Raw genomic sequence first — 16,961 nt, 5'->3', positions numbered from 1 at the left:
CTATCCTGGCACAGGGCACTGTCCCAGCATGGGGTGGGCGAGATGAGCAGCCCTGGCCCTTGGGCGCAGCCGCTTCAGCTCCGGTTTTATTGCAAAAAGAGTTCGTGGGGATGCGGGCACTCGGGGACGCTGGTGCCATGCGGGGTCCCGGCCCCGCTTGCTGCTGGCATGGCCCCCGCGGAGGGACCTCGGCATCGGGGGTGGCAGCCTGCGGTACTAGGAGGTACGGTCACCGCTGTGGGAATCCCTGCTGTCCCTTGCGCCGAGCTCAGGGCTGGCAAAAGCGTCCGGGCTGGCGGGCGAGGGGGACAGATGCTGCGTGTCCTGGACACCGGGGTGAGGGTCCCCGGGGGGCTGTGGGACGGCACCCGCTTCTCGTTCCTGCGGGGCAGAGGTGTCGGGATGAGCAGGGTGGTGGGGGCTGCGGTCCCCAGCCCCATGGTCCTGGGAAGCCCCACTGTCCCTCTGGCCTAAGACCACGCTGTCTATGCCGGGCAGCCTGTCCTCCCGGGGCCGAGCTGGGGCTGGGTTCGCAGCGGCTCCTCTGTCCTCCGGCACCTCATCCCCGCTGGCCGGTGCTGGGCGAGCGGCCCTCCCAATGCCGTGATCCTCCTCGGCGGCCACTGGCGTGACTTGCTGGTGGCACATGGGGCATGTGTCCTGCACGTAGAGCCACTTGCGGAGGCAGGCGGCGTGGAAGAAGTGACTGCAGGGGGTGATGACGGCCACCTGCATGTCCTGCGGGCAGGGAGAGGACGTCACCCGGTGGGCAGGAGACCCCCCTGGGCTGCCCAGAGCGGGGTCCCCCCGGCATCGCAGGGCTGCTGGCAAGGGGAGAGGGCTGACCTGGAAGCAGATGGCACAGACATCGTTGTGGTCCCGCAGCTGCCTGCCGGTGGCCCGGGGCAGGGAGTTGATCTTCTTGGCAGCCTCACGGCGCAGCAGAAAGCTCCTCCAGCCTGACTGAGCGCGCAGCCAGACATTGAAGTAGGAGTGGATGATGATGACGGAGGCGCCCATCCAGCTCCACTCCCCGAAGAGGGACTCCCAGGTGCCGTAGCCCACCACGCAGACAGCCACCAGGAACTCCAGCACCCGGCTCACCGCGTTCACGCAGTAGATGATCTCATCCATCCGCTCCAGCGGCGTGTCCTGGAGGAGCTCCACCATGAAGAGGGCATAGATGAAGAGGGTGCCCATCACCTGGGGGGTGGCGGGACAGCACCTTGTTGATGGTGGCCGGATGCCAGATTGCACATCCCCACCCAGTGTTCCCAGTTGGGGCTGGGGGAGGGTGACTGGGGCAGGGTTGTGGGCATGGGATGGGCAGGGATGCCCACCCTGGGGGGCCCAGTGAGACCCCAGCTGGGGGGAGCGGGACGTGCTGTACCTGCAGAGAGGTGAGCATGCAGCTGGAGACCAGGATCAGCAGCCAGAAATCCAGGTGGAAGAAGTGGGCGATCTTGTAGGCCATGAAGCAAGGGAAAACCAGCAAGAAGAGGCACATGCTGACGCCGCGGAAATGCTTCCAGGGGCTCCTAGGGGAGGCACAGCTCAGCGGGGCCATGCCCACCCCGGGAGCAACACCCACCTCCCCGGGACCCCACACTCCAGCCTCCTCCTCCGGCACCGATTCTGCCCAAAAACAGGCAGTGAGGACCTGAGGCGGAGGGAGCACGTGGAGGGCATGGGACCCAGCCTGGCTCTTCCCTGATGCAGGGTGGGAGGAATCCCGCCGCTCCTCCCCGCTGCCCCCCAGCACAGGGGACCATATCCTGCTGCTCTTCCTTCCCCCAGTACCTGTTGCGGGAGGCCCCCAACGCCAGCACAATGGGATCAGCTATCTCAATCATGGACTGCAGCGTGGAGGTCACCACGATGAAGAGGATGATGCTGAGGAGGAAGGTCCGCTGGAGGATCTGCAGGTCGAGCAGCCCCGTCTGCAGCGCCAGCAGCAGCAGCGTCACACCCTCTGTCACCCCCCTGCCAGGAGCGGGGTGTGAGGCCGGCAGCCGCAGGCACGTGCCACGTGGCACCGCGTGTGCCGTGCCCCAGTCACCCCTCGGGGATGCACCCCCGGTCCCTGGATCCCTTGTGACACCCCCGTCCTCCCCACCCTGTGCTGGGCTCCCGCATGCAAACTGGGCTGGAGGAGGGATGCCTGCCGGTGCGCCCCACCTGCCCGTGCGCCCCACCTGCCCGTGCCCCCCGCCACCGCGGGCTCACCTGTGCATGACGTTGCCATTCTGGAAGGCACCGAAGCCCAGCAGGTAAAACTTGCAGAGGTTGAGGACGCCCAGGGCGAGGTAGGAGACGGTGAAGGTGAGGCCGATGAGGGAGTACGGAGTGCTGCAGCACTCAGCCGCGCTGCAATGGAGCCCAGCGTGAGTGCGGATGCTGGCAGGGGCCAGGCAGCACAAAACGGAGCCCCAGCCCCTCCTCATCCTCATCCCGCAGCGGCACCAGAGGAAGGCTGACCTCCCCCCCAGCTCCTGCCTGCCCCGGTCCCTACCTGCTGAGGAGGAGGAAGAGGAGGCCCTGCTGGGCCAGGGGACTGCTGGAGGAGGTGAGGAAGGAGGAGAGCCGGAGGGAGAAGAGCACCAGCCAGAAGACGAGGAAGAGGAGCGGGATGGCCAGCTGGCTCCAGAGGGACACCCCCAGCGCGACCAGCCGGTACACCTCCAGCGCCTGCGGGGACAGGATGCTCAGCGGAGCTGCCCCCCATCCCACCCCACATGTTGGGGGCAAGGAGGGTATGGGGGAGGCCCGGCTGTGTGAGGGGACAGCCCTGCAGCTGACCCAGCATCAAGCCGGGCTCAGCATGGGACCCTCCATCCCGCAGCCCCCCGTCCCGCTCACCTGCACAACCTCCCGGCAGGCGGCGGCGGCCAGCTGGAAGGGGACGAGGACGTGGGAGCCGAGGACGTAAAGCACCTCCAGGGCAGTGAGGATGGCGGCAAAGGTGTCGAGGATGGGCAGGGCGTGGAGGGGGAGGCCGCAGAGGCGAGCCAGCACCGGCAGCAGCGGGGCACCAAACAGCCAGGGCTGCCTGCTCCTCATCAGGAGGGAGCAGAGGACGCACAGGCAGAGCTGGCCTGCGGAGGGGATGGGGACGCCTGGGAATGCGGGAGGATGTGGGACCCCCGTGCCCCCGCCCCCCCGGCACAGCCACTTTGCACCGGCACCCGCCGCAGGAGATGGGGGGCTGGGGGCAGGCGCTGTCCAGGGGGGACACCTTGCAGGCAGCCCTGCCCCACGGCAAACCCTGCTGCTGCCCTTGCCCTGCCACAAGCAGCACCCTGAGACCACCCAGCCCCTTCCCCTGCAAGCCCTGGGGGTGGTGGGGGCAACAGAAACCCCCCAGGACTCATGTCTGTCTTCCCTGCTCCATGCCACACGGCACGGACCATCCAGCTCAGCCGTGCCATTGTCACCCACCACGCCGTCCCACGGGTGACAGCTCCCGCAGCCGGGTCAGCGCAGGAGACCCTCACCCTGCCCAGTGCCACCTCCCGTCCCCTGACAGGGGACGTCTCGGGGGGCTGGGACCCCCCCGGCTCACCTGCGAGGGCGGTGGTGAAGCGGCCGAGCGCCGCGGGGTCGCTGTACACGGCGCCCTGGAAGCCATACTCCAGCTCGCGGCGGATGTAGTCCCTGCAGGGAGAGAGGCTCAGCCCCCGGCCCCCCCTCCGCTGTGCCCCTGCACGGCCACCCCCCAAACCCCCTGGACTCACCTGGCCACTGTGTGCCCCGCGCCGAGCAGCAGCACGGTGAGGAGGTGGAGGTAGAGCTTCACCAGGGACCGCACTGGCAGCATCAGCACCACCAGGCACAGCAAGTGGCCTGCGGAGATGGGGGGGACAGAGGGGTGAGATGGACTCACCGAGCCCCCCCCGCCCGGCTGAGCCCCCCCCTCCAGCCAGGCAGCCCCCGCCGGTGACACGGCCATCAGTGCGCACAGCGCCGGGGTGGCGTGGGCAGGATGGGGCTGCAAGAGGGACACCTCTGGGGTCCACAGCTGTCCTTGCTGCCAGGGGACACGCGGTGCCAGGGGGGGCACAACACTGGGGACGCAGCATCCGCCGGCCCTGGGGACAGCTCCACACCCAGCGGGTGTCCGCAGGGGCTGGTGCGGCAAGATCCCAGGCACGGCCAGCCCTTGGGTTGTCCTCAAACATGGCCATCCCCTGGGATGTCCCCTCATGTCCCCAGCCTGGCCAGGGCCTGGGTGTCCCCTTGTGTCCCCAACCTGTCCATCCCTTGGGATGTCCCCAACCTCTCCATCCCTCAGGGTGTCTCCACCATGTCCCCAACCTGTCCAGCCTCTGCATGTCCCCAGCTTGGTCATTCCTTGGGGTGTCCCCCATGTCCCCAGCCTGTCTGTCCCCTGGGGTGTCCCCCTGTGTCCCCAGCCTGGTCATTCCTGGGTTGTCCCCCCTGTCTCCAGCCTGGTCATCCCTTGGGGTGTCTGTCCCCTTGTGTCCCCAGCCTGTCCACCCCTGGGGTGGCCCCCGTGTCCCCAGCCTGTCCCCTGGGGTGTCCCCTTGTGTCCCTAACCTGTCCACCCCTGGGGTGTCCCCTTGTGTCCCTAACCTGTCCATCCCTGGGGTGTCCCCACCACGTCCCCAGCCTGGTCATCCTTGGGGTGTCCCCGTTTCCCCCAACATGTCCATCCTTGGGGTGTCCCCCCGTGTTCCCAGACTGTCCACCCCTTGGGGTGTCCCCACGATGTCCCCCCTGTGTCCCCAGCCTGTCCATCCTCGGGGTGCCCCCCGTGTCCCCAGCCTGTCCATCCTCGGGGTGCCCCCCGTGTCCCCGGGGTGGCCGCCCCCCCCTCTCCCCCAGTCCCGCCGCAGCCCTCACCCAGGCAGTAGGCGCCCCGTAGGGCGGGGGGCCGGAGCAGGGGGGGGTCCCCGCGGCGGGGCCGCAGCAGGTCGCCGAGGGCCGCCGCGTCCCAGCGGTACAGCAGGTCCAGCAGCGCCAGCCCCGGCACCCGCAGCGCCACGTTGGCCACCGCCTCCAGCCGCGCCATGGCCGGGGGGGGGGTCGGGGAAGGGGGTCCGGGGTTGGGGGGGGTCCCCGCGTCCCGCAGCCCCGCCCGGGGGGACAGAGGGGACCCCCCGATGCTGCCCCGGCCGGCTCCTCCGGCCCGGCAGGGGGCGCGCGTCCCGCGCCCGGCAGGGGCCCGTCTAGCCTCTCGACGGGGCCCGGCCGCCTCCCGCCGGGAGCTCCCTCTCCCGCTTCTACCCTCTCCCGCTTCTCCCGCTCCCGCCGCCGCGGCCGATCCGGTCCCTCCGCCACTTTCGCTTTCTCCCGCCCCGCCCCTACGCCCAGCGCGCGGCGGTGAGGCCTTGCGCCGGGGCGGTGCGCTGACGCTGCGCCCGCCATCTTAGAAGAGGGCGCGGCGCCGTTTCCTCCACTAGGCCTTCCGCCATCTTGGATAAGGGCAACGCGCCGGCGGCGGGGTGCGCGCGGCCATCTTGGGGAGGGGAGGCGGTGCTCTGCGGTGACGTCGCTCCCGCCGCCCCGCCCAGCCCCCGTCAGCCATCTTGGGTGAGGGCAGACCGTGAGGGCAGCCTCTGGCCGCCATTTTGATAGGGGAATCGGGGAGGGGGGGGCCTGGGATCCCCGGGGAAGGATGGGATCCCCTGCCCCCAGAGGGGTCAAATAGGGACCTCAAGGATTGTCCGGGACCCTCAGGGGGTCGTCTGAGATCTCTTGGGATCAGTTGGGGTCCTCCGGGGTCACCTGAGACCAGATGGGGCCCTCTGGGGTGAGGTGGGGTCCTTTGGGGTTGGCTGAGGTAATGTGGGCCCAAGCGGGGGTCCTCTGGGAATGGGGGGGACCCCATGGGAATATCTGGAGTTCTCGGGGTCGGCTGGGGCTGGGGGCGATCCCCCAGCATCGGCTGGGATTGTTACCAAAATCTGGAATAAAACTCCTTAACAGCAATGAGAAGTTAAGAAGCAGGAACTCCTTTATTGCAGCGCTGGGCACATGGGGGATCGCTCCACCTATCCTGTGCACCTGTCTAGTCTAACTGTGCAGGTTAAATACACACCTGTTATACAGATTCACTAAATTTCTAGAAAATGTTATACATAATCATTAACTTTCCAATAAATCATTAGCATATGTAAATGTCTCTTCATGCAGGCGCAGTGAAGGTCTCTGGTGGTCTTCCATAGTCTTCCTCACTTGTCCGCTTCTTGACCTCTCTTAGGTGATTCTGCGCAGTACGATTCTCACCATCATCTATATTAATTTACATAAAAATGCATACTATGTCTATTCTTAAATGTAACCTTTCTAATAATTGGTCCTTCAGTCACACCATCTTATTAATATTCTTATGTTAAAACAATCATTCGTTAATCTCACTTAACTCTACTGGTTAGAATCCTCGATAATTAGATCGAGGTGAGAAGGGTAAGGGGTTTCCAAGCAGCAAACTGGTGTCCATAATGGTTTCCTTAGTTTCCTAAAACAAAACACTACAAATCAACAAATCTTTGTCAAAGTTTCTGTGGTTAACTGATTTTAGACAATACTTGAATTCTTATGGTTACACATAGTATATTTTCTAAAGTTCCTAAGTTCCTATGACTACATTTCAAACTTAACACTCCCATACCTATGCTTCACAATTTTCTACTTCTTAATCAAACCAAACTCTTTTATGTGATTAAATTTTTATTTCTTTACTAGAATATTTGCAACAGGATCAGTGGGGACCTTGAGGATGGGGTCCCTGTGAGCTCCATCCCTCCGGGGCCTCAGGGGCCGTCGCCGTTGTGGGGGGGATGAACTGGGGGGGTCCCATGGCAGGTCCCATCCGCACAGAGAGGTTGTGGCTGGTTTGGCACAGCCGCCTCCTCCACCCCCCTGGGGCAGTGTGGGGCCAGGGCTGCCAAATTGTGGGGGATGGATGCTCCTCTGGCCTTGGGGTGCACCAGAGAGGTCAGGGATGGCAAAGCCCCACTGCCGGGGGCATCCTGGCTGTTCCTGGGGGGGAAAGGTTCCCCCAAGCCCCCGGGCTGAGCAGCAGGATGCAGCTGGGAAGGGGTGGGCAGGCTGTCCTTGGCTGTCCCCATGCACAGGGGACCCCAGAGACCTCAGACTGCCACAGGGAGACCCCAGAGACCCCAGACTGCTTTTGCATGTGGGTGCCCATGGCTGGGTCTGTAGTGCTTTGAAAACTCAGAGGTGATCTTTAATCATAAATTTAGAAAGCAGGGTGGGAGCTGAAGGCGCACAGGCTCCCGGCGTGGAGCTGCTGCCATGGCACGGGGACATACCAGGCATGAGCCAGGCCGGTCCTGCCATCGTCCTCTCCTGGCTTCCCCTCGCCAATGCTGCTGCGGGCATCTGGTATCCCAGGGAGGACACCCTCCAAACCCTGAAGCCCGTCCCCCTCAAACCCATTTATCGGTACATCTCCTACGGGTGAAGCTGATTTTTCCTCCTGCTATACCGGGAAGCAGAGCTGCGGGCACAGCCCATGCTGCTGGAGGGGGTGTGTGCCCCGTCACAGGGCTCTTCTCCTCCCAGTTCAGTGCAGGATGGTTTGAGGTGCAACACCCAGTTTGGCACTTCCCTGCTGGGTCAGGCTGGGCCTTTTCTAGCTTGAATTTTGCCGTTTCAAAATTTCAGGGCACTCCCCACCTCAGGTTCATCTCTTCCCCCTCCTTCCTTTTCTCCCTGCGGAAAAGGATGGGACTGGGACAGACCTTCCCAGCATCAGCACCCCAAGTCCCGCTTCCTGCTGGGTTTCCACCTCAAACCTGTCCCGTTTCTCCTGGGTTTTGCTTTACCCCAGCCTGGGGCGAAGGGAGCCGCTCGGCAGGCATGCAGCCTGGGCTTCTCTGTGCACTGTGTGTCCCCAGGGGACCTGAGCAAGAAGTCAGACCTCGGAGTTAATAAATCAGCTCGAGTAATAATCACAAGGCCGTTTCCTAAATTACTTCTTCCCCTGCATATGCGTCTGTACAGCTCCTTGGGGACAGTCGGCGGAGCCCGCTTGTCTCTGGGAATTGCCTGTCACCCACGTGGTGACATCCTGAGCAGCGCTAATTGCTCGTTTAATGGGGCTGGTGGCTCTGGAGGAGAGGGACTTCTCTCCTGGTTTGACTTGGGGCTGAGTTTGCTGAGACGGTGGATCCCACAGACATTGCTCATGAGACAGCCTGGTCCCCCTGGGAGCTGGTTGGAAAGCAGCCTCCGGTGGGATGCTCTGCCCCGCCAGCATCATGGGGGCCGAGGTTCCTGGTCCTGCTGAAAAAGAGGGCGCAGACACCCCAAAACTGGGCACTGGGCTGGGGACGGGGATGGGACAGGCTCTCAGCTCCCCATCCCTGTGTCTGTGGAGCCGGGCTGGCAGCACCCCTGGCTGGGGGGGCAAGAGGAGGGAGTTGGATGCAGCTGGAGGGCTGCAGATGTGCCGGTCATGCTGTAGCCCAGGGGAGGTTTGCAGAGGGACCCCCAAGAGCCCCCACGGCTCCATAGGGTCCCAGCCATCCTGCTGGGGTGACAGGGGACAGACCCATTTTGCCCTCCCCCTGGTTGGGTGGCACAGGGGGCAAAGACCAGTTCCCCCATGCCACAGGCATCCATCTGCTCCGTATCCAGCTCCTGCCTGTTCCCTCTGCCCCCCCCACCTGCAGGCAGCACGTCTGTGGGGTCTGCACGTCCTTGCTGTGGGACTTGCCACAGTGCATTGGCAGGAGCAGAGCGAGGAACCCAGGAGACTCCGGGAGAGGATCCAGCCAAATCCCTCGCTGGAGAGATGCCAAAGCGAGAGGGGGACACGCAGCTGGCACAGCTGCAAAGCGCCAGTACGAATGGTGGGGATATCCCTCCCTCCCAGCCCCAAACCTGCTGCCGTTGGCATGGCCGGCAGCACTCGCTCTCCTCCAAGATGCTGAGAGGAGAGGCTGGTGCCAAATTCCCGAGCATCGTTACTGCCCGTGCATCTGGGAGTGTTTAAATGTGCCAACCAGGAGCATCTTTGTGCTCCTGTCACAGCACCCATGGCCAAAACAGCCTGAATGGTCTGCAAAGCCTCGTTCTGTGTCAGTTCATCGCTGAGGATGGTTCCTGACTGAGCCCCGGCTGAGCACCGATTCCTGCCGGCAGTCAGGGCAGGAGACGGGGGGGCTCCGGGGTATGTGGTGAGCCAGGCTGGGGACACCCCGCTGCTGTACTGGGACACACCTCATCAGCAGGGGGGGACACAAATGCACAGGGACAGCAGCATCACCATTGCCTGACCCCGTGCAGCACAGACCCTGGGACAGCACACATGGTCCCGGGCTTTCCCCCCGGGCACCTGTGACCGCATAGGGATGGGGAGAAAGGTCCCAGAAAGGGTGGGCAGAGAGATTTAGTGGGAAGCCTCCTGGGGACCCGAGCGGTGGGTGACAGAGGGGACCAGCAAGAGCTGCCCTCACTCCCTGTCACTCTTGTACCCTCCCTTGGTGATCCGCAGATACTCGGCCCGTGCCTTAGTTTCCCCATGGGGCAGCAGGGAGTGCATGGATCCTGCATCCCGCAGGTGGGAAGGACCGGCTTTTGGTGCCGGGGCTCCAGGGAGGAGCTGGGGCTGTCAGCACCGGTGGAGTGAGAAGCATGAAATCGCCTCCCCAGCCCTAAACCAGCCCCACCTTACAACAACTGGGGTGGCACAGAGGCACCCCCAGGCCACGGCACCCTGCATTGGGGTGCAGGGTCCCCTGGGCAAGAAGGTGCTGCTGCTTGGCTTTGGCCTTGGGGAGCAGGGTGAGACACCTGCCCAAGGGTAGGCTGGGTTAGATTAGATGGGACTAGGTTGGATTAGATTAGATTGGAACTGGAAACATACCCAGTGGAAGGAAGGAAAGGATGGACAGGTGTGTGGGTGGTGGGTGGATGGATGGATGGACAGACAGGCAGATGGATGGCTGAGTGCAGGGGTGCAGTGGGGTGCAGGTGATCTTCCTGGCAGAGGCCCAAAACAAGGTTTTCCCCTCCAGCTCCTCATCAGAAAGCGGTGAGTCAAGCTGGACTGGCTGGGCCAGAGGTGGGTGCAGGGAAGGTTTAGGCAAAGCCCGCATGCAGAGAGAAGCACAGGGTGATGGGTGTCCCTGGAGCATCCTCTCATGTGGCACCACCCGGTTTTCAAGGAATTTTCCACTATTTGACATCATTTGTTCTCTGTTTTGTGCCCTGGTTTGGGTCTGTAGCCTGGAGCGAGAGCTCCTGCCTGGAGCCTGGGCTCCTGCCTGCTGCTGCAAAGCTGATCTTGAATGACTTGGGGGTTTTCTGCTCCTTGACGGGCAGACGCACGCTTGCCCAAACAGGAACTGTGCCTAGTCTGGGAAAAGCCCTGGGGATCTCCTGCTGATAGGAGCTGTCTCTGACTGTAACTCCCACATCTGCCAGCAGAGCCAGAATGTTTGGTGGGGATGCACATGCAGGTCCTCATGCCGGCCTCATCCTCTTCCTGACGGTGAAATGCCATGACTCTGCCAGGGACCTCGGAGGGAGAGGCTGACCCTCAGTTACCAACCCAGGGCTTCTCCCTGCCTTCAAGCCTGCCTGGAGCTGCCTGCTGCTGTCACTGATGGGGATAAGGGATGGGGACAGACTCCAGCGTGACAGTCCCCACTCCCTGATGTTATCATATAACGTCATGATATCATGATGACATCTCTTGGTGTTATTGCAGGACCTCTCTCCCATTATTTTTCAACAGTCTTGGGAGTCTGGAGAGGTCCTGGTTGGCTGGAAGCTGGCAAATGTTGTCCCAATTTTCAAGAAGAGTAAGAAGGAAGACTCTGGTAATTACAGCCTGTTGGTCTTACTTCAGTGCCTGGTAAAATGATGGAGAAAGTTATTCTGGGAGTGCTTGAAAACCACTTGAGAGACAATGCAGTCACTGGTCATAGCCAGCACTGCTTCACAAGAGCCAAGTCCTGCTTAATCAACTTAATTTCGCTTTACGACAAGGTCACCTATCGAGTTGACCAAAGGAAGGCAGTAGATGTGGGGTTTTTGGATTTTAGCAAAGCTTTTGATACGTCTCTCACAGTATCCTTCTGGACAGAATGTCCAGCACACAGCTAGACAAGTCCATAATACGTTGGGTGAGCAACTGGCTGATGGGTCGGGCCCAAAGGGTTATAGTAAATGGGGCGACATCAGGCTGGTGGCCAGTCACCAATGGGCTTCCCCAGGGCTCAATTTTAGGGCCCGTGCTCTTTAATGTTTTTCTAAATTCTCTAAATGATTTATCAAGAGCAATTGCCAGATTATCCACCTGGGACAGGGCAATCCTGGTTATACATACAAACTGAGGGACGAGAGGCTGGAGAGCAGCCCTGCGGAAAGAGATCTGGGCGTTTGAGCTCATGGCAAGTTGAATAGGAGTCAACAGTGTGCCCTGGCAGCCCAAAGGGCCAACTGGGTCCTGGGGTGCATCCAGCACAGCATGGCTAGCCTGTTAGGGGGGTGATTGTCCCACTCTACACCGCAGTGGTGCGGCCCCGCCTCAAGTACTGGGTGCAGTTTGGAACACCACAATAGAAGAAGGACATCAAACTGTTAGAGTTGAACAGGCTCCCCAGGGAAGTGGTCACGACACCAAGCCTGACAGATTTCGAGGAGCATCTGGATGATGCTCTTAGTCATCTGGTTTAGTTTTAGGTAGTCGATCACAGAATATCTCAAGTTGGAAGGGACCCATCAGGATCATCAAGTCCAACTCCCTGCTCCTTGCAGTGCGATGGACTTGATGTTCCAGATGGGTCCCTTCCGACTCGAGATATTCTATGACTCTATGATTCACCGCTTGTGCAACTCGCAGCCAAGCCAGCTTCCTTCCTCCTCCTCGGCTGTTTTGTCTTCCTCCAGCATCGTCCATCCTCTTGTTGACAGATGTTGGGGAACGTCAGCCCTGACTCACCCCGTTTCACAATGCTGAAAACCCCGGCAGCATCCTCTCACCCCTCGAAGTCCTGGCAGCTCCCAATGGGCGAGAGCCTCTGTCCAATGCCGCTCACAGATTTAGTGGCGCTGTACCCCTGGAAAACTTTATAAAAATTTAGGTAGGAAACAAAAGACTCCAGGCATTATAGTCCATATCCACATTATGTAGCAATGATGGAGTTGTGTTGACAGAAAAGCAAAGCGCAGCCCAATAAATTAAATGTTATTATTATGCCAATATGTAGAATCATAGAATATCGTGAGTTGGAAGGCACCCATCAGGATCATCGAGTCCAACTCCCTGCTCCTCACAGGACTACGTAAAAACTAAACCATATGACTCAGAGCATCCTCCAGATGCTCCTTGAACACTGACTGGTTTGGTGCTGTGACCACTTCCCGGGGGAGCCTGTTCCAGTGTCCGACCACCCTCTCAGTGAAGAGTCTTTTCCTAATGTTCAATCTAAGCAGAGAACCTTTATGGATGGGAAACCCAACTGAGAAAGGCAGAGTGGAGGTACAGCACCGGTGAGTGGAGAAGGATGCTGACAGCATCTACAAAATGCTAAGGAAAACCCAAGAGGCCTCAGGTCTCTGCCAGGGCAGCAAATACAATCACAATAACAGGAGAATTCAGTCAACCCCCCAGAGACTCACCAATGTGAAACCAGGTTCAATGCAGAAATGATGCTCGAGGTCCCACGTAGGACCTCTCCCTGTGCCGTGTCCTCAGCCAGGAAACAGGGCTATCCGTGAGTCCTGCTCCGCCGTTCCTGGACAACGAGCCTTGGCACAAGCAGGAGGAAACCAGGGATTGCCGGGGATGGGGGTCTGGGCTCTGCAGAGCCCCTCAACCGCGCTCAGCCCTGCTGTTCCTCTCCCTCCTGGGGCTGGCCACGTAGATGTGTGCAGGTTGGCAGTGATGAGATTGCAGAGAGAAATCCAAAGGCAATCAAAAGGGATTTCAGGGCACTGGGACGATTAGTAGAAAGATCAGGAGCACAGGTAGTGTTTTCCTCAATCCCTTCAGTGGCAGGGAAATACACTGAAAGGAACAGGAAAACACACCTGGTTAATACGTGGCTCAGAGGCTGGTGCCATTGGTGGAATTTTGGGTTTTTTGATCATGGGAAGGTTTACACAGCACCGAGCTTGCTAGCGACAGATGGTGTCCAGCTATCTCAAAGGGGTAAGAGAATCCTCGCTCATGAGATGGCGGGGCTCATAGAAAGGGCTTTAAACTAGGTTCGAAGGGGGTAAGGGATAAAACTGGGTGCACCAGAGATGAGCCTGGGGGCAGTATGCTGATGTTAGGGGTGGATTCGATAACCCAGCTCAAATGCATCTATGCCAACACATGCAGCATGGGCAATAAACAGGAGGAACTGGAAGCCATCGTGCAGCAGAATAGATATGACTTAGTTGCCATCACGGAAACATGGTGGGATGACTCCTATGACTGGAGTGCTGCAATGGATGGCTACAAGCTCTTCAGAAGGGATAGACAAGGTAGAAGAGGTGGTGGGGTGGCTCTCTATGTTAGGGAATGTTTTGACTGTACAGAGCTACATGATTCTGATGACAAGGTGGAGTGCTTATGGGTGAGGATGAGAGAGAAAGCCGATAAGACAGATATTGTGTTGGGAGTCTGTTATAAACTGCCCAACCAGGTTGAAGAGATGGATGAATGATTCTACAAGCGGTTGGCAGTAGTCTCAGAATCGTGTGCCCTTGTCCTCGTGGGGGACTTTAACTTTCCAGACGTCTGCTGGAAATACAACACAGCAGTGAGTAAACAATCTAGGAGGTTCCTGGAGTGTGTGGAAGATAACTTCTTGACACAGCTGGTGGGTGAGCCAACCAGGGGAGGAGCCTTGCTAGATCTGTTGTTTATGAACAGGGAAGGACTGGTGGGAGGTGTGATGGTCGGAGGCCATCTTGGGCTTAGCAACCATGAAATGACAGAATTTTCAATTCTTGGTGAGGCAAGGAAGGTGGTCAGCAAAACCACCACTATGGACTTCCAGAGGGCAAACTTTGGCCTCTTCAAGGCACTGGTTGAGAGATTCCCTTGGGAGATGGTCCTGAAGGCCAAAGGGGTCCAGGAGGGATGGACATTCTTTAAGAAGGAAATCTTAATGGCTCAGGACCAGGCTATTCCCATGTGCCGCAAGTCGAACCGCCGAGGAAAACGACTGGCCTGGCTGAACGGGGAGCTTTTGCTAGGAGTCAAGAAAAAAAGGAGAGTTTATTGTCTCTGGAGGAAAGGGCGGGTAACTTGGGAGGAGTACAGGGATCTTGTTAGATCATACAGAGAGAAAATTAGAAAGGCAAAAGCTCAGCTAGAACTAAATCTGGCCACTATTGTAAGGGACAACAAAAAATGTTTTTACAAATATGTTAACAGTAAAAAGAATCCCAAGGAGAATATCTTTCCTTTAATGGATACAGAAGGGAATGTAGCAACCAGAGATGAGGAAAAGGCCAAGGTGCTTAATGCCTTCTTTGCCTCAGTCTTTAATAGGGAGACCAGTTATCCTCAGGGTACTCCACCCCCTGAGCTGGAAGGCGAGGATGAAAAGCAGAACATACCCCCCCTTAATCCAGGAGGAAATAGTTTGGGACCTACTACGCCATCTGGACACTCAGAAATCTGTGGGACCTGATGGGATCCATCCAAGAGTACTGAGGGAACTGGCAGAGGTCCTTGCCAAGCCATTCTCTATCATCTATCAGCGATCCTGGTCAACAGGGGAGGTCCCAGAGGACTGGAGGCTTGCCAATGTGACTCCCATTTATAAGAACGGTCAGAGGGAGGATCTGGGGAACTACAGGCCTGTCAGCCTGACCTCGGTACCAGGGAAGATTATGGAACGGTTCATCTTGAGTGCACTCATATGGCAAGTCCAGGATAAGAAGGGGATTGGGCCTGGTCAGCATGGGTTTACGAAAGGCAGGTCCTGCTTGACCGACCTGATCTCCTATGACCAGGTGACCCGCCTAGTGGATGAGGGAAAGGCTGTGGATGTTATCTACCTTGACTTCAGCAAGGCCTTTGGCACTGTCTCTCATGGCATACTCCTTGAGAAACTGGCGTCTCATGGCCTGGATAAGTGCACTCTTCACTGGGTGAAAAACTGGCTGGATGGATGAGCCCAGAGGGTTGTGGTGAATGGGGTGAAACCCAGTTGGCGGCAGGTCACAAGTGGTGTTCCTCAGGGCTCAGTGTTGGGGCCAGTTCTGTTTAATATCTTTATTGGTGATTTGGATGAGGGGATCGAGTGCACCCTCAGCACGTTTGCAGACAACACCAAGTTGGGAGGCAGGGTCGATCTGCTCGAGGGTAGGGAGGCTCTACAGAGAGATCTGGACAGGCTGGATCGATGGGCTGAGGCCAATCGTATGAAGTTCAACAAGGCCAAGTGCCAGGTCCTGCACTTCAGTCACAGCAACCCCATGCAGCGCTACAGGCTTGGGGAAGAGTGGCTGGAAAGCTGCCCGGCAGAGAAAGAACTGGGGGTGCTGGTCAACAGCTGGCTGAATATGAGCCAGCAGTGTGCCCAGGTGGCCAAGAAGGCCGACGCCATCTTGGCCTGTATCAGAAACAGTGTGGCCAGCAGGAGCAGGGAGGTGATCGTCCCCCTGTACTCAGCACTGGAGAGGCCGCACCTCGAGTACTGCGTTCAGTTTTGGGCCCCTCGCTACGGGAAAGACGTTGAGTTGCTGGAGCGTGTCCAGAGAAGGGCAACCAAGTTCATGAGGGGCCTGGAGCACAAGTCTTATGAGGAATGGCTGAGGGAACTGGGGCTGTTTAGTCTGGAGAAAAGGAGGCTGAGAGGAGAAGGGGGTTGTAGTCAGGTGGGTGCTGGTCTCTTCTGTCAGGTAGCTGGAGATAGGACAAGGGGAAATGGCCTAAAGTTGAGGCAAGGGAGATTTAGGTTAGATATTAGGAAAAATTTCTCTACTGAGAGGGTTGTCAAACATTGGAATGGGCTGCCCAGGGAAGTGGTTGAGTCACCATCACTGGAGATATTAAAAAAGCGAGTGGATGGGGTACTTCAGGACATGGTTTAGTGGGCATGGTTGATGGTTGGACTCAATGATCTTGAAGGTCTTTTCCAACCTAAATGATTCTATGATTCTATGATGTGGCTCAAGAGATAACCAGCAAAACCCAGCTCTGCCGTAGAGCCCACCCTGCAGCCAAAACCAAGAGACTTCTGAACACAAAAGCCCCACAAAAAATGTCCATTATGCTAACACTTAACTAGAGAAAAAGGTCTTAAATGGGAAAACAAAACCCCACGTTAAAAGGAAGTTAAATGGAGCAGCTAAAAGGGGAGGGCTTGCAGGTGAAGTGGAGAACTTGGAGAAGTGCCGTGTGGGCCTGCAGGGACCCTCAGTGGTGGCCCCTCACTGTCCCAGTGCACCCAGGGCTGCCTCCAATTCAGTGCTGGCAGCTGGCTCTGAGCTGGCTGGCAACTCGCCTGGAGCTCAGGGGGTGCTGGGGATGGGGACAGCACCGTCACCGCAGCAGCTGGTGGCCAAGATGGGGGGGTCCATGCCCTGGGGAGGGGGAGCAGGGAAGGAGAAGAGCAGGGGAGGAGGAGGATGAAGGTCTGCCCACCGCAGGGCCACTGGCCCATGCCGAGGGGTGCAGGGGGGGCTGGGGGGAAACGTGCCTCCAGGCTTTTTAGCTATTTGTCCATTTGTCAGAAAAGCAGTTTCTGCACATTTGAAGATATTTCCAGTGCCTGTGTCAAACACGATGGTGGTTTGGGACGAAATGGGGAAAAAAAACAAAAACCAGAAGTCCTGTAATACCACATCCTGGTGTTACCAGAGCAGAGCATGGGCAGCTGGGGGCCTAGGGAGAGCGTGGTGCCGGCACCGGCGAGGTCTGTTCCATTGGTGGTGGTGCCAGGTGTCCCGCCACAGCATGCAGGGTCGGTGCTGGGAGGAGCTGGGTGTCCCCAGGCAGACCCTGTGGCAGCAGG

At 58.9% G+C, this 16,961-nt stretch overlaps 1 protein-coding gene across 2 annotated transcripts; it reads right to left on the bottom strand.

The window, feature by feature from the left end:
- Positions 1–68: 68 nt before the first annotated feature.
- On the bottom strand, positions 69–5,321 carry LOC138687929 (RING finger protein 145-like). 2 transcript variants are annotated; one of them, XM_069797635.1, is made up of 10 exons: positions 4,864–5,321; positions 3,735–3,843; positions 3,563–3,654; positions 2,860–3,095; positions 2,513–2,688; positions 2,227–2,367; positions 1,801–1,983; positions 1,391–1,538; positions 847–1,203; positions 69–738 (listed from the first exon to the last, which is right to left on the bottom strand). In XM_069797635.1, exons 1-10 carry the CDS (start codon positions 5,030–5,032, stop codon positions 217–219), a joined length of 2,133 nt encoding a protein of 710 aa, XP_069653736.1. In that variant the 5' UTR covers positions 5,033–5,321; the 3' UTR covers positions 69–216. The 2 variants fall into 2 exon arrangements, with proteins under 2 accessions (XP_069653736.1, XP_069653740.1); XM_069797639.1 differs by having other exon boundaries at positions 1,801–1,893.
- Between the last annotated feature and the right edge of the window lie 11,640 nt (positions 5,322–16,961).

Source organism: Haliaeetus albicilla, chromosome 1 (genome assembly GCF_947461875.1).
Source record: "Haliaeetus albicilla chromosome 1, bHalAlb1.1, whole genome shotgun sequence".
NCBI classification, from domain to species: Eukaryota; Metazoa; Chordata; class Aves; order Accipitriformes; family Accipitridae; genus Haliaeetus; species Haliaeetus albicilla.
The sequence above is the reverse complement of the archived record's forward strand: the minus strand, read 5'-3'. Positions and strand labels throughout refer to the sequence as shown.

What these genes read in the sequence shown, in the direction of transcription:
- LOC138687929 (XM_069797635.1), bottom strand. Translation starts at nt 5,032, where the DNA reads ATGGCGCGGCTGGAGGCGGTGGCCAACGTGGCGCTGCGGGTGCCGGGG. An exon ending in GCGGGGCACACAGTGGCCAG is followed by an intron (nt 3,655 to 3,734) that starts GTGAGTCCAGGG and finishes CTCTCCCTGCAG; the next exon opens with GGACTACATCCGCCGCGAGC. An exon ending in TTGGGGGCCTCCCGCAACAG is followed by an intron (nt 1,539 to 1,800) that starts GTACTGGGGGAA and finishes TGCCTCCCCTAG; the next exon opens with GAGCCCCTGGAAGCATTTCC.